Raw genomic sequence first — 17,012 nt, forward strand, 5'->3', positions numbered from 1 at the left:
AAAAAGCTAGAGAACAACTGAAAACAAATGCCTTATGGAAAAGGCATGCAGACCTAGTTATAGTTTAAGCAAAATTAATTTAAAAAAAATTCAGGCACTTTGTTAGAGGAAGTTATGGGAAGTTTTAAAAAACAAGAAAAATTACAGGAGGCTTTGCATCTCTCTTCCTGCACTCTTATCCACATAAATGCTCTTCAGAGAGTACAACCCTATTTGATCTCAACTTCTGTGTATATTTATATACCCAGAACATTAAGATGTAACTGGGTATATAAAAGGAATGAGCAAGGAAAGAATTTTACAGGATTGTTTTGCTAATCAGTAAAAGAAATCCATGATACTCAAAAGCCCAATAAACACATCATAGATTGTTCTTCATATTATCTTTCAAGAAATTAACTCTCAATAGTTCATAAAATTAGGTTTCTTCACAAATCCAGAGTTCAATAAATGGTTCATAGTCTTCAGCAGGCAGTTATTGAAAGCTCCTATCATTTATGTTGAGGAAAAAAAAAATAGATCACTAGCATAAAAGTGTTTTCATATATCATGTTAGGATGGGATAAGGCACTCACTCGCTCTCTTTCCACTGGGCCGAATGTGAAAGCTTAGCATTAAAATCCCAATGCAGATGGAGCTTATAAGCTGCTTAGATCTGTTAGAAAGCTGCTGTTGAACAGATATGTTGGACCTGATTACTTTGTGGAGATGAATGGAGATGAAATCCAGTGCTTTTTGTAGTCTTGAGCACTTGCCAGATTTAATAAAATATTGAATATCTCGTTTTGAGAAATACTGAGTATTATTCACTCCAACTGACTTCATCACCCTTGTTGAAGATGCTTGTTTAAATATCTCTGTGTAATAACTGAATAAGTGAAACTCTCATTAACCAGGGTAGACTATTTTCAGGTTTCTGATTCAGAAGACCAGCACTGTGGCATTGCTCCTGACCGCTGTCTGCACATCTTGTGTTGGGCTGGAGGGCCACTTTAGAAAAAGCTATAGCATTACAAACATGTTTTCCCTAGTGGACAATTCTTAAAATGACCAAGCTGCATCTAAGCTGAAATGTAATGATCATCACAGAAATAACTCCATCTCCAACTATGTGAGAAAGGTGACAGATAACCTGCATGGTTCTGTTCACAGTATGTCAGTCGTGTTTCAGCTTCTGAAACAAGAGTGCATCTTATAAAGTATACTAATAGTCCCATGAAGAAAGCGCTCTTATGGGAAAGAAAGCGTCCTGTAACTCTTGACCCACTAACTATTTTTAGTTTTCTGGTTGTACATTCCAAACTAACTTGGAATAAGAACTCTTGGAAGTGTATTTCTGTCACCCGGGAGAAAAATCATGTCATTATTTCAGTACTCAGTAAAAGCTCAGAAGTACAGATCCAAATGGTGCACCCCACCGTGGTAGCAGTGTGCCTGCACTGAGAGCTTGCCCACTGCTTTGGCCCTTACCATTTCAGATTAAGCCATTCCAGACCATGACTGTGCTCCATGTGACATCTCATGAGGGCTGAGAAGCACTTACACTCCCATAAGCATGAGTCCTGATCCTTTGTCAAAAGCCAGCTGTCTTGTACACTCTTGCATTTCCCTGATGTGTCTTTTGGACTGAACTGACACTGACAATGTTGGTGTCATTATGCAGGTATGGATTGATGCAGCTACTCAGATATTTTACTCCTTAGGAGCCGGGTTTGGTGTTTTAATTGCATTTGCCAGTTACAATAAGTTTGACAACAACTGTTACAGGTAAGACAGCCTATTCTTCCATTACTGCTTCAGAATGATACTATTTTACTCCAACTGCAACTGGAATAAGTACTAAGCTATCTTTTTATCTTTAGTCATTTATTAATGATGGTCAGTCTTGTGTGGACATAGCAACCAACCCAAATCTTGAAACACTGTCTTCCTTACTGAAATTTTAGCAACAGGAACCTGCAAAGATACCTGCTATACAGTAAAACAGAATGGGATTAGGTTTGGATTTTATAGACAGCTGTGTAAACTGTGCTTGTGTTTGCCTTTCAAAAGTACCATTAAGAGCAACAGTGAACATGGGATGAAATCTTATTGGTCCGAGAACTAAAAGCAGAAGGATTCCAGTTTCCAGAAGTGTTTCTGTGCCTTGGGATTATATTTCTGATATTTTACGTTGAGCTCCAATTTAGGAACACATTATAAATCAAGTCAGTTTGCAAGTGTTTTGCTGAATCACCGCCATGGAAATTCAACCAGAATTGCTCTGCACCTTCTGAGAACTTCCAACATTTAGGACTTTCGTTAATATTCCATTTTGGAATGAAAACAAGCATCACTTTAAAATTTCCCATCAGAAATATAAATTCAGAAAGTGCATGTATTATAAATACATTGTAAACTGAAGGATGGCACAAAAATGTTAAAGTGACAAGGTACAAGCAAATACATAGATTTGAACTGCCTTAAACAGGCTAAAAGCCAAAATCATGGAATAATGACACTAACTTCAGAAAGCTTTGTACTTAACCCAGAGCAACTTTAGGTTGCCAGCTGATTATTTGCTAGCAACCTAATACTACCTGTAAGTAATATTTCCAGGTTTGAGAACCCTTCAGTTAGAATGCTACCGATAGCAATCTTCCAAAATAACATTTATCATCCTCTGCAAATAATATTGTATTAATCTCATAGCAGCTCCCTGTATAATTGTTTTTCTTCTGCATTCTAATTTTGCTCTGAAATGGAAAAAATCCACTCAAAACTAAGAAAATACCACAGATGATATGTGAAATCATATTATTTAGTTCTCAGACTACTTTGTTTATTCAGTGTTGCTTCATAAGCCTTGCCTTCTCTGTAAGAATAATCTGCAGTTTCATTAAATACTTCATTTTAGTTCTAACCATAAAAGCAAGCTTCAGTTCAGTAGCATTTACAACACTTAAAATATCCTTCTCTTGGTCAAATAACTCCATAATATGCTGACATACTTTGTTCAAGAGGCTTTCTTGAAACGAAACAAATTGAAAATACTACTGTTTCCAAATGAAGGCCATGACTCAGCACTATACCATCCCACCTATGCTTCAACACACCTTCCTTGAGAGGAATAGTGTCAGTAATGTAAGTTAGGTTAACAATACTGAAAATCGGGACTAGAAAACATGAGAATTTGAACTTAAATTATGATCTAGTTTTACATGCAAAATACTGAGAGCTAGCTCAGCTCAGTTTATAAGGAAATAAACATCACTTAATCCAGTTATTGACTAAGTGGAAAGAAGCATTATTCACTTGTGTAAGAATGTTTTTGAATTGTGGGAAACAAGAAATACTGTTGCCATCATATCAGTGAGAAATACCTAGCAATTTTCTTCTTTAATAATTTAAAAGGATTTGAGTTTATGGGTCCAGTTTGGTATCTCTTGATCCTGCAGACTTCCCCCAGGAAAACACTTGAAGAATCGTAGGACATACATTCTTCAGTGTTATCAAAATAATGTAAGGAAGAGGATAAATTTTGGTGTGTGGCACCTATATTTTTGAGTGGTAACTTTCTGCTTATTAAATATCACTGCTGTTCACAGACCCATGTCCTCCATTCTAAAGATCATATGCAGCAAAAGATTACATACCAGACACTGTGCAGATTAGGTAGACACCTAAAGACATATGGTCTACTTATCTTCAAGCTAGTTTTGGTAATAGGAATTATTAATACCCAGGAAAACTCATACATCTATCATAATACCATGGCAGATTGATTAAAAACCACAACTTTGTGCAACCGTTACTATATGATGCACATTGTATAATATTTAACCTTTAAACTAAATTCACCATTGTAACAATCTGATAAACAAAGAGTTTTTTTTCAGAAAAACCTAGCCGACTTTGTAGATGAAGGGACTTCATTACAGATTAAGGATGGTTATCCACAGCCATGTGGCAGCACAGTTTGCTCAAAATGCACTCCTGGAGTTGTCTGAAAATACTCCTGAATAACTGCTCACGTGAATTGATGAATAATACGGCTCTTTCACTGCAGGCCACTCTCTTGCTTTGTTACAGCTACCAGCTAGGACAATGACATTACTCTTTAATATTTTAATATTTAATATAGCTTTGTTTATTTTTTTTAACAGAACTCAGTTTTAAATCAAATTAGTAAGCAGAAGTATGTAATTTGCTAGCATAGTATGCTGATATGAGCTTTTAATCATCAGGATAATTGCACAATTAGCATTTTCTCAAGAATCTTCCCACCACTATAAGACAACCCCATCTAATTCTTAAAGTGTATGTTGGTTGTTTTTTTTCCACTGTTCTCTCCATCATTAGGGATGCTTTGCTGACTAGCACCATTAACTGTGTCACAAGCTTCATCTCAGGATTTGCAATTTTCTCCATATTGGGTTACATGGCTCATGAGCACAAAGTTAAAATTGAGGATGTAGCCACTGAAGGTAGGAAGTCAATTTTATACTAGTTTTACTGCTTTTTGCAAATGCGTTTGTATTTGTTTCAAACAAGTGTGTGAAAATCTCATGCAAATGACCTGAATTAAACTACTTGGAACTAAAACTCTGTCAGTGCCCTGCTGAAATGTGGACTCTAAACGGTATTTATTCATCTCACCTCTACTGAATTGTTCCTCAACATCCTGCCCTTCGCAAGTTCAGGCCTGTGCAACAAACACGCGTTTACCACTGCACAGTACCTTGTGAAAGTATTGCTGTTCAGTGGCATAAGTTGCTGTTTTGAATGGTTCTGGTAAGCTTTTCTGTAGTCCTTTCACTGGTAACAGGTCACCCATGATTTCCATTCCTGTATCTCTCATGACATCTGAGAATTCTCCTGCCAAACAGTGCAGTCCACATCCACATGGCTCCTTCTCTACTACATAGCTGAAAAATAGCTACTAAGGTTGTGAATCCCGTAAAAGATTATTAGAAATGGAAAAGAATGGGATTTTTTTTTAAATATAAAACTGTTATGAGTATATTTTTAAGTATTTTGGATATAATTTTGGTATAATGCAAATTTTGTTTTAACAGCTACTCAGAGTATGATGTGGACTGATGTAAAAGTCAACTTAGTTATAATTTATCATATTAAAATGAACACTTTTGTGAAGCTAAGAAACATAATTTAGTAATATTCCCCCCCCCCTTTCAGGAGCTGGTTTAGTTTTCATCCTGTATCCAGAGGCAATTTCAACTCTTTCAGGATCTACATTTTGGGCCGTGGTATTCTTCATCATGCTGCTTACTCTTGGCATCGACAGTTCTGTGAGTATTTTTTCCTTCTACCCTTGACGTTTTTCCTTTACTGTTATATTCTGTAACTGGAGAGGTATCAACCTTAAACAGGGGCTTTATTACATTTCAAATAAACGTTCTGTGCATTCCCTGAATCTGTTTTCACAGTCACAGCCAACATACCAATAGTATTACACCGGGCAGTACATTTTAAAGACTCACAATATTGTAAGAGGTTTAGGAAAAGATCAAATCTTTTACAAGCCAGCAAATAATTACTTACTGCTGTTTTTTTTATGACCTTACAGAGGGGCTGTTCATCAACAATTATTACTACTAAAAGGTATGACCCAACATCACTGCTATGAACTATTCCTACTATGAACCTGCAATAAGGTTTTGGAACCCTAATTGCAAAACACAAGCCACAATAAAACATTGAGTAGAGTGGTTTCTAGAAGGGATTTTTACATGTGCTGAAATTCACTAATCCGCTCAAAACAGACAACATCTGAAGGTAGTCTGATTTCTTTCCTACAAGGCATGATACAGAATTTCCTGTAAATTTAGTCACAATTTAAAAATCACACTAGAATATTTCCAGAGTGGTCTCATTTTAGTACTATCTTACTGTAAAATGTCTACTCTAATGAATGTATTTGCTCTTTCCATAATGTGATGGCTTTTACTGTACCATCATACTCAGGATGACAGAAACTTCAGCCCAGAAAATATCCCAAGTCCCCTAACAGTATTTGTACTGCTTTGTTCTTGCCAAAGAGGCATCAAGACATCCTGTTATATTCATCTTAAAAGTTGATTAATTTCTGAGAAAAACAAACAAGGTCTTTAAGGAATAGTGAACCATGAACAAACATGCATCATTTTTAGTAGGATAGGGGTTTTCTTTCTATTCTAAAGCATAAAAGTCTCTTTTGTAGTTCTGAATGTACAGAGCTGATCTAGGAATTTCTTGCTGGAAAAGGCAAAAGGCCCAGTGTCTCCATTGCTTACAACTTCATAAAACTTCATTCATTTTCAAGGACAAGAAAGGGAATGAATGAACTGACATGGAGGAGAGCAAAAGCAAGAACAATGAGGTTGCAGCAGGAAGCTTTCATAATCATTGGCAAATACCTGAATGAGATCTTGTGGAGTGACAGCTGAGCTGTAAAGGACAGATTCAGGTCTAAATGTTTCCAAAGTGTTTGGATTTTTGGATACCAGCTCAGGTTCAATGACATTTGTCTTTAAACACTACAATCTTCATCCTTATTCAAAAGTTTGAGGTAAAATTGTATCTGGGTTTGTAGCTTGGCCATTTTTCAACTGTAAGCAAACATGAAGGAAAGGAAGGGTTTAGCACAGTGAATGACCAGTAGGAACAGGGCAGAATTAAGAAGAAAATACACACTCAGAAGTGTTTAGATCCAAAACAGCTAACTTTGCAACACAGCAGCAAATTTAAGGCAATGTAAAGAAGCATTTGAGTGACAAAGACACAGGGCTTTAGATTGCAGAAGACACTTTTCCTACAAGTGGAGAAAGCTCTTTCTGGTGGAGAAAATTAAAATACTATGAACTGATAAACTGTGGCCAAGTTTAGCTCTTTCTTTCTAAAAAGGGAGGGATTTGCTTGTTCATGTTTTGTTCAGGAATTTTCATAATTTACTTAAGAAAACTCAGGTCATGCAGTATTTTTTATGGTAGTCTTCTCAAATCTCCCCTCACATGTGACTGATCAAGTCCCTGAAGAGAAAATTAAAAATTTTAAAGCTATAAATCAAATAACCCTAAAGCTAAAAAGGAAGAATTGTATATGAATACTTTTATTTATAAGCCTGCACTGGCACAGGAACTGTCAAAATGTTTAAGCAAAGAGAAATCTGATCATTCAAGTTTAAGCAAGCAACAATGAAAAGGACAGAAAATAGAACAAATGTTTGGAATAATTTTTTTGAGTAGGTATCTCGCTTAGCATAGGGAATTAACAAGGAGAATAAATCATGATACACTAAGAAGCGGTCCTTAGCCAAAATAATCCAAGCTGTCTCTTTCAATTTTCAACTTCTCCAAGACCATTTAAGTGCCAACATGGTAACAACTTTTGAAACTTCAAATATTAACCCATCTTAACTAAAGGGCACTCACTGATGCCTCCCTAGACATTAGGAAATACAAGTGTACACTAGCTTTTGGGACATTGTACTTGTGAACATTAGCTATCTTTAAAAAAAGCTTTAAATTTGTTTTCACAACTTCTTGGTGGAGCTGGTCAGAATGCTTTCATTGGTGGAAAGAAATTAAAATTCATAACCACCTACATAACCCAGCAATTTCATTAAGAAGTTGGAAAGTGCTTTTCCTATATTGCAAAACAATGGCTAATGTTCAGCATTAACTTCTAGAGAACAAAGTAAAATTCTTTCATGTTGTCAACAACAACAAAAAAAAACATTACATCAAGCTTCCTATGTAACGATTCTTCCAGGTCTGTAAAGATTTTTGTCAAACTGAATTTGGTTAATCAATGGCTAAACTGAATCTTTGTTCAGTACATTGCCCCTAGGTGCTTGTTGTGTCTGTCTTTATTTTAGAAATCTCTTAAGGAGTTCGGTTACTTAAGCTACCAACTTTTTCCCCAAAACTTATTAAAATGTACATTATTTTTCCCAAAGTACTGTCTACTTGCTATCCTGTTGAGTCAGCAAAGAGTCCACAGAGGATATGGCTATTGAGCCAATAACTATGGCACTTGATGTCCAGTTCCCTGACTTGGTTCTCTACAACAAGAAATAAAATTATACGTCAGAACACCACTGATTTACAGCTGAATGTCAGAAATCATACAGTGATTGGGAATTATTTATACAAGCTGCTTTACATTCTTTGATCTGCATTTACAACAGTCAGTAACATTTCACCAGAGCTCTTGCCTTCCCTTCCTCAGATGGGTGGAATGGAGGCTGTCATCACTGGCTTGGCAGATGATTTCCAAATTCTGAAGCAGCACAGAAAGCTCTTCACCTTTGGTGTTTCTTTTGGCACTTTCCTACTTGCCCTTTTTTGCATCACCAATGTAAGTACAACAAAAGTTTCCATCAATAAGCCACCTTAAAAATGCAGTTAACTATCAGATAGAAATATTAATTGGCTCAGGTGACTATTTTTGTTATAAAATTTAATTCTTAAACAATTTTATGGTCAGAACATTACTTTTAGTCTTATCTACATGAAGCTTCTCTGCTTTTTTGCACAAGATCATTAACTATCAACTGAACCTACAAGTCTTTGTTCCAAAGAACTGCCTGTGCTACTCTTGCTTTCATTTCGTTTTGTGTGTTTGGTTTTGGTTTTGTGGGGTTTCTTTTAAATCACATTAAATGGAACTGTGTCGAGTGCTTATTCCTGTGTGAGGAACTAAGAATTTCAAGTGACCAGACCCTTAGTCATCTGGCTATTCTCTTCTTGAAGCAAATGAGAAGAATTCACTTCTTGTGTGTTTAGAATAATGATCTCCTCTCCGCCACGTGTTTCTTAATGTTCTTTCATTCTGGCTTTTTTTTTTTTTTTTTTGACAAAAAAGCAAAATGCCCTAAAGATGTCAAAAGTGTCAGATAACAACAGAAATCTGAGATAGCCACCATGAAAATAGATGTGCTGAACTTCTCTCCTTCTCTAGAAATGGTTTCCAGATCTACTATTAAGATTACTGAAATGGCATAAGTTTATAAATAACAGAGCTCTTTTTACACTAAAAGAATACCCCAATATTTTTACTCAAGTTTCCTCAAACTGGCAAACATTTGAGACAGTAAAAATAGATGTATAATTTAAAATACCTATCCTTTTAATACCATGCTATCTTCATTGTTACCTGAAGAATTGAACATGCTCCTTCCTTATTCAAAATTTAAACTGGAATAAAATTTCCTGAAGTACAAGATCTGAAGAAACTTGTGCTTTAGAACCCGAACAGGTGCCAATGGGTGCAATTCCACTGCCTTCAAGTGAGATAAAGCAGTTCAAGATAACAACCTAGCTCTAACTTTTAAATAATGGCATCTGTTTAGACTTAAGTTTACCTCAGCAGCTGGAATGCACAAAACTACCCAGACTTGTCCAAGTGTATTGGTTGACAGAGCTGAAGAACAAAAAACAAAGGAAAACCATTGTGATACTATCACATTAAATTAATCTGTTTGATTTTGTCCTCTGAAATTTTAAGGCTATGTTTTCAAAACATGTTTCTTACAAAACCATATTTGTCATTCTACTAAATCTGATAGCAAAAGCATTCATTTAGCGCAGGTGTAGAGCAAAAACAAGAGGTCAAACTTAAATGCCGTTCAATAAGCAACATTTTCTTTCTAACACAACAACCAAAGTTCATTCAGTTTCCAGACAAGTCCCCACAGAATTAAAAATCTAGACAAGGCCTACACACTGTTTGCTCTGTTTTTGTAAATAGGCACAGCTGTTTCAGAAAACCATCTTTTATAAGAAAAAAGAAAACTGATTGATTACAGAGATTAAAATCACCTAGAGATCTAAATAGTACAAGTGCTATTTATACCATTGGTAAAACCATGGAAAATAATTCTTTTGTTCCTCCTCTCTGATGAGGCATAGTCAGATTAAGTTTGGTTGAAAAAAAATATTTTAACGAAAATCTACTGCAACTGCAAAGATTTCAGTTGTTTACATATGACAAAGAATGTCCTGAAACACTTTATTCAGGTTCATTTTGAAACAGAGAATATGATCTTTAGCCCAAACTCAATAAAATGAGCAGTAATTTACAGAAATTCATACCACATTGTAAAATGAGGCAAAAAGTAGTCAAATTGCAGCTAAAAATCTATCAGAGAAACAAGACTTTAGTAAATGCATTTACAGTTCTCCGTCATGAATCACTGAAGAACAGAAATGTGCTGTTGTGAGTGAAGATGATCTGGTTTGCTCTCTCCACTGAGCAAAGGCTTGCTAGTACCACAGCAAAGAAACTAAACAGGGAAAAGCTGCTTCCATGCTGGTAACAGAGACTTAACATGCAACTACTCCCTTTGTAGGAACATTGGAAAAGAGAGATGCAGGCATTCTGGGAAAAGGAGACATCAGTCTGAGGCGGCAGATTCACTGGACTACAGAGAATAATTTGCCTTAGGAACAAACTGTGATAATGGCTTGTGGAAACTCTTGTAGCGCTCCATTCCTGCCAATAATTTAGGAAGATCTTCATTAACTGCTGTAGACAGGCCCTGTCCTACAAGCTGCTGAGCATTTCCCTGAACACTGAGTGCCAAGAGCACTCATTAGTCATGCTAAGCTGAGGCTTCTGTTTCCCAGTTCAATGAGGACATAGGTGAAAGGAAAGAGTTGCAAGTCTGATTCCACTATTTTGTATGCAAATATGAACCTGTGTCTGCAGCATCAGCTTCATATTAAAAAGTTCAGTTAAGATAATGTTTCAAGTAAAGCAGATTTCTGTTAACTAGGTATTAAACTACTGAGATGATTCCACTTGTAACTTCGTTTTGTTGCATCTTTTAACTCCCCAATGCTAGGGTGGAATTTATGTGCTCACACTTCTGGACACGTTTGCAGCTGGGACTTCGATACTGTTTGCTGTTCTAATGGAGGCAATTGGAGTTTCCTGGTTTTATGGTAAGCATTTCATTTTGCACCTGCAAAATCTTTTCTGAAATTCCACGTGCTCACGACAAGCTTACACATTGTTTTAAGGGAAAACAGCATAGCCTATACACATGAAACCATAACAAGCCGAGTTTCATACAGTGATTGCCTTCTGATTTATGAATAGTGACAGGAATGCAGACATTCAGTGGGCCAAACTTTGAAACCCTGCACAAAGCCAAAGAAAACTGCCTTGTGAAGGGAACTGCAGTGGGATGGAAATGTTGCTACTCCTGCCAGTATTTTGCAGCAATTACATAGCTGATGGCTTGCAGTAGCAGGTTTATACCTGGTAGTTTCACAGCAAGTACATTAGCATAAATACAGACTCACCTGCTCCTCCTTTCCATTATTTCCCCAGGGTCATTCTCAAGCTCCCCCACGCAATAGAAATAAAGGTAGTTTGTCTTCAGAGAGTTACAATAATTCCTACTTTGGTCCCTTTTAAGACAATATTCTACTTAATTTTAAAACACCAGTGTTTTAAAATTTATCTTATTTCATAGCGTGGTATGGAATACCCAACATCCTAGATACCAGGAATAGTACTACTACTAGTATTTCATACTAATCTATGCCACAAAAAGGGTGTAGTGATTTGCTTTATCCCCAATATATCAGGCTTTAGGAGTATTCAGTTGATCTCTGGCAGTAGGCTGGAATCGTTGTGTGCCAACCAGAGTGCAGTGATGTGCTACAGTACCCTGAAAAAAATATGGCTTAGAATTTAAGTCAGGTCTCAGAAGATGTGCCCAGCTTGTTAAATAACTTCCCTGGCCTTACTTGGTCTAAATTTAATATTTCTCTCCTCCCTAAAGTAATCTAAATAAAAAGCAAGACACTTGATACACAAGTTTCATAAGAGAAAAGAAAAAAATATTTTTTTTCCTTTCCCGCCGTATAAATGATCACAATGTTAGCAAACAACCACATTCACTGCTCTAAATCCATATGAATGCACTTGGATAACCTTAACTGGGAAAGACCCAATATACTGAAGTTGTGCTTTCTGCCAACACTGACTTTGGCAACATAGCAGGACACTGAGCTCAGTCCTTAGCTAACAGGAACTTCAGTCTTGTGAAGTGTCCTGTGTTGTCTAATTTCATCAAGGAAAAAAAACCCATCCTCTGCTATAAGTTACAAGGTTGACTACAGAATATTGCTTACAGTAGAAATATTTGAATAGTTGATTACATAGCCTGCTAAACCTCTGATTATAAAGGTATGAGACAGTATCTGGCATGTGAGTGTTCTCCCCATCCCTAATTCAGCATTTAATAGGTGAGGCGTCTTTAAATATCTGAAGTCAGTGTTTAAAACATTTCCCTTTTCCTCTACACCCCCAACCTAGATAAGTTCTTTTTATGTTCTAGCACGGACCCAGAGTTCAAAAGTTTCCCTATCATATAGGAAGATAGGGCAATTCATAGCCTCAAGCTTATTCACTGGAAAACATGCTGCCTCCAGAAGAGCAGAAATTAAAGTGCTGTTAAGTCACCAAATCAAACAGGAAAAAAAAAAAAAAAGTCAGAATTTAATCTGAATTAGGCATATCTTGCTAAAGAAATGGCAAAAGTTTTTTGGGTTTTTTTTTTCTTTTGGGGAGAATGCTATTAGTTCTTTATCTTACCACAGACAGAGTTAATAAAATTAGAAGGACCCCAAGAAAAATATCTCATTTTCTCCAAATAAAGCAATAGGATTCTGCATCTTAGGTCTTATACAAGTCATCTCACTGCAAAAGTCCAAACTATCAGTTATATCTGAAATTGTTTGCTGCTAGATTAATCAAGTTTATTGAGCTCTTGTTCTTCTTCCTGATCTCCTAATTCCCATGCTATACTTTCTGGTTGGGCACAATTCTTTTCATTATTACCAGGTTTCAATGTCATAGCAGCCTGCAAATCTTCCCATCAAAGTCTGTATTGAACTAGCTGCCCTGATTCCCAATAAGATTGTTCTTCCCTTGAAAGTCATCTTCATTTCCATTCAGAGAGAGTGTTTATAGTTAATGCAGGATTCAGAAGATTCTTAGACATTATCATTCATACTGCCATTTACCTCCCTCAGCAACTTATTTATCCATCCATGCCGCACCACCATATTCTTCTAGTCAAGCAAACTCACTCGTGCAGTTAAAAACTGTTGATGAGTGAATTAGGTGAAAGAATGGCATTCATGCATAAAGTTGCTCAAGCTACTAAAGAAATAGTTTTTAGCTTTAATGTACTAATTCTGTTACCCAACACCAGCATGGAGCTAGCAGCTCATCTGCTGTTCTTTCTCAAAATAGGGGAGGAACTAGATTTCAGACAACTGTCTTTAATCCCTGTAAAAGAGCCGAATGCAGAAAAATTATCATAGCTTAGCTTGGAAGCAGAGGCATAAAAATATTCTTCAGTTAGTAAGGGCAAGACATTATCTGCTACTATTAAAATAGGATTTACTGCACTTTACAGTAGCTAGGCTTTGTATGTGGTTCACAGACTAAGCCAAGGTTAGTCAAATTTTGTTTATCTGTTGCACCTTCTGTCCTTCATCATTCTTTCCTTTCTCCTTCCTGCCTCCCAATAACTGGGAAAATATCTATTTATTTGTCTTAAGCGGCTGACAGATGTTTTTACTGACACAGCATGACCTGTTGCTTTATAAAGAACTTATTACAGCCCCAGGTGCTATTTAAACTGATTAAATCTGGCATGGTCTTGTCTACCTCCTTCTTCCAGTAGACCCCAGTAGCCTTAATGACACAGCCAAATATTAAGCCAGCCTGAAGGCAAGCATTGACATTTTGTCACAGACCAAAAAGGTAGAAATTTAGTTCAAATTATACCTATGACCACTTACTGTGAAGTTCCTTCTTGAAAAGGCCATGTGTATGTGTAAGAGAAGGGACAACTCATTTGTTTTACTCTGTAGGTGTATTTTAGTCATGACTGGAGCTTGTTACCATTTTTCCTCCTGTGCAACCCTGATATCATACCTCTGATGAATATTCTAAGAAGAGCCAGACACCTCTCTCACCAATACAAAACTGCTCTTAGGTTTCACTTGCAGGAAAATCTCAGATTTTAGTGTCAACACTTCCCTGAATGACCAGAGTAAGGTCAGTACAAGCTAGCAATGATCTTCATCCTCATCTGTAATCTCATTGCTTTCATTTACTTAAATCATTTCCAAAACAGGTCCCTTAGCCTGAAATTTCAGACCAAAAGGCACATTTATTTGAAAAAAAATCTAAGGTCAACTATTTGCTTTTGCAAAAGGGAAAGAAATTAACCAAGTACTGACTGCTGGTACTCCTCTTTCCTCACAGATGCTTTTGTATGGATGTGTGCCTGGCATGAGAGAGAAAATACGAATGCACACATTTCCATAGAATGGAAATACAAATAGGGCAAGCCAACTTGCAGAGCTTACTATATTGCCATGGTGAGGAAACGTTTCCTACTGTTCCGCTTGCTTTTACAGTAGCACAGCTGGCCTTTGCAAATGGTACTGGTATGGCTTACGCCCTTACTGCCACCACATGAAAGTCACCACCGATGAATAACAGTCTTGCTCCAGAGGTAGAAAGGAGACTCAGGAACAAAAAGGGACAGTGGTTACTTCAGTACATGACTAACAAACAGACACCTTGTTCTGTACTCTGTAGGATTTGCAAATGAACGCTACACAACGGATTTTATATTCTTTTTATCCCTCCTTTCTCATGTTCCCAATGCCAATGATTGCCGAACTGTGTGAAAAAAGCAGCATCTTTCCTCATCTACTCCTGGACCAGGGCTTGTATGACTGGGATTCTGCATTTGACAGATACATGCTTGTTAGGACAGAAGCAGGAGGCAGGTATCATCTTTATGTGCAGAACAGCAACTCAAATGTAGCAAATGGATGACAGGATGGCTGAGTGCTCTTGGGTGAGGGGAGAGGACCTGTTTTTAACCCTCAGTAAAAGGTGGTGGTGTTAAACTGGAGAGAGTCCAGTGGTGGGCCACAAAGATGTTCACGAGATGGAGCACATGCCCTGTGAAGAAGATCTGAGGGAACTGAGCTTATTTACCCTGGAGGAGGCTTAAAGAGGACCTGATGGCAGCCTTCCAATACCTACAAGGAAGTTATCGAGAGAGAGTCAGGCCTTTCACTGAGGTGCACAATGGGAGAACAGAAGACCATGATCAAATTGAAAGGAGGAAAATAGTTTTTCTATATAAGGATAATTGCACATTGGAACAGTTTGCCCAGAGAGTGCTTGCTGACTCTGTTCTTGGAGGTTTTCAAGACCCAACTAGACAAAGCCATAAGAAAGCTGTTCTGAATTGTGCTGAACTTGACTTGAGCAACAGGCTGAACTAGAGACCTCTGAAGAACTCCTCCAACAGGAATAATTTGATGGTTCTATGATTTATGGTAATTCCCAAAGGCCAAAATATAAGACGGATCACTGAAGCAGTTTCATTACAACTCTTCATTTGCATACAAGCTTGTGTGAGCTCATACACTGTTTACACATGTCCACACAAGTAAAACTCAATATGGGAGAAAAAACAGTGAAGTGACCTTCACGGGGAAAGGGAATTAAGTGCAAAATAGCTTCAAGATTGATTCAATATACCTTTTTTCTTACTACTACATTGTTTCAGTGCAGTTAATTTATTTCTGGGATTCATTTAAATCATACATATGGCATTATTACTAAATACATTCCAAATTTTTTTTAAAAATTCCAAGCATATAAAATAATACTGTACATCACAGAGTTAAACAAGACAGGAGGGGAAAACAACCCATACAAAGACTGCTTGTAAGGGTCCACATGATTGTTAGAGCTATGACACTACTTTTTGGAAACATGCGCACAACTTATTTCAGCTATGGCCACTGAGTAGTTTCACCTCAGGGCCAAGACCTGCTCAAGGGCTTCTGGGGCCAGTGAGTGGTTCTTAAGCCATTGGCTGAGCCTACACAGCAAAATGACTTACAAAGATCTAGCAGGCAGCGGGTACAGGCGGTACCGGTAACATGTAGACATTCTATCTGAACACCGATATCTGCATCACTGAGAAGGTTGCCTCAATGTGAGGAGGGTAACTTGCATTTATAGCCAAATCTACTTTTCATTTTCTTCCTAATCTGTTCTGAGTATTGATTTAAATCCCTTGACAACACAATATTATATACATTGGGAACAGGCCAAGTTTTCTGTGCCATTTAATAGACCATTACAGTGGAGACATTCTCAGGCAGCTGCAGTCTTTATTAGTTCAGAAATTACACTGAAATTCTGTCTGGGTTCAGTGTATTTAACCAGGACCCAATCATAAATTTTAAGTATCTCTTACTTTTTTTTCACTGGAAAAGCAAGGAGATTATTTCTATACTCAACACCAGGTCCCCAGCAAGTAAACTGGGGTTTTGTTTGTGGTACACCAGTTCCTTCCTGTTACTAAACTAGTCACCCACAGTTTTGGTTTATCGTACAGAATTACAAAAAAAACTGGGTAAATGCTTTCAGGAACTGGAAAAAAACAAGCCCTACGGGTACTGTCATCTATAGCTATAGCTATGTTCTGCTTTGCAGGTTGATTCTTAGAACGGCTATTTGAAGACATATAGTATTGAAAAAGCATGCTGTTGAAAAAGCAGTCTGAGAGCACATACTACTTATCCCCCATTTTCAGTAGAAATTGAACACAAAGCACTATTTGAGCTCTGGGTACATCTGTCTGGAAAACTATGAATAAAAATTTTTGAGATATTTAGTCCTTAGTCTTTGACCTTCTGCACAATGATAAATTTCACTCAGTATTCGAGGCTGTTGAAATTCAGTCACTTTAAAGTTCACAAGAGGCACTGCAAATAGATTTAGATTAAATTTAAAGAGCATTTGCAGATCCTTTTGGCTACTTTGCTTCACCTGTACATAATATTGGGGGGGTGGAAATAAAAAAGAAGTTTACACACAAACGTCCAGACCTTGTAAAAACGTTACACCCTGGCTGCATGTAACTCAAGCTGTCCTAATTATTGACTTTAAATAAATCCTGCTGA

The 17,012-nt window shown here is 37.1% G+C and overlaps 1 protein-coding gene across 1 annotated transcript in view; it reads left to right on the forward strand.

The window, feature by feature from the left end:
- The window catches only part of SLC6A2 (solute carrier family 6 (neurotransmitter transporter), member 2), a 49,013-nt gene that overhangs the window by 21,704 nt on the left and 10,297 nt on the right, over positions 1-17,012 (forward strand). Inside the window, exons 5-9 of the mRNA XM_010293508.1 lie at positions 1,664-1,767; positions 4,342-4,466; positions 5,179-5,291; positions 8,212-8,340; positions 10,829-10,928. Coding sequence (XP_010291810.1) covers positions 1,664-1,767; positions 4,342-4,466; positions 5,179-5,291; positions 8,212-8,340; positions 10,829-10,928 — 571 coding nt within the window. The remainder of the gene's footprint in view (positions 1-1,663; positions 1,768-4,341; positions 4,467-5,178; positions 5,292-8,211; positions 8,341-10,828; positions 10,929-17,012) is intronic.

The sequence above is a fragment of the Phaethon lepturus genome, unplaced genomic scaffold (genome assembly GCF_000687285.1).
Source record: "Phaethon lepturus isolate BGI_N335 unplaced genomic scaffold, ASM68728v1 scaffold15048, whole genome shotgun sequence".
NCBI classification, from domain to species: Eukaryota; Metazoa; Chordata; class Aves; order Phaethontiformes; family Phaethontidae; genus Phaethon; species Phaethon lepturus.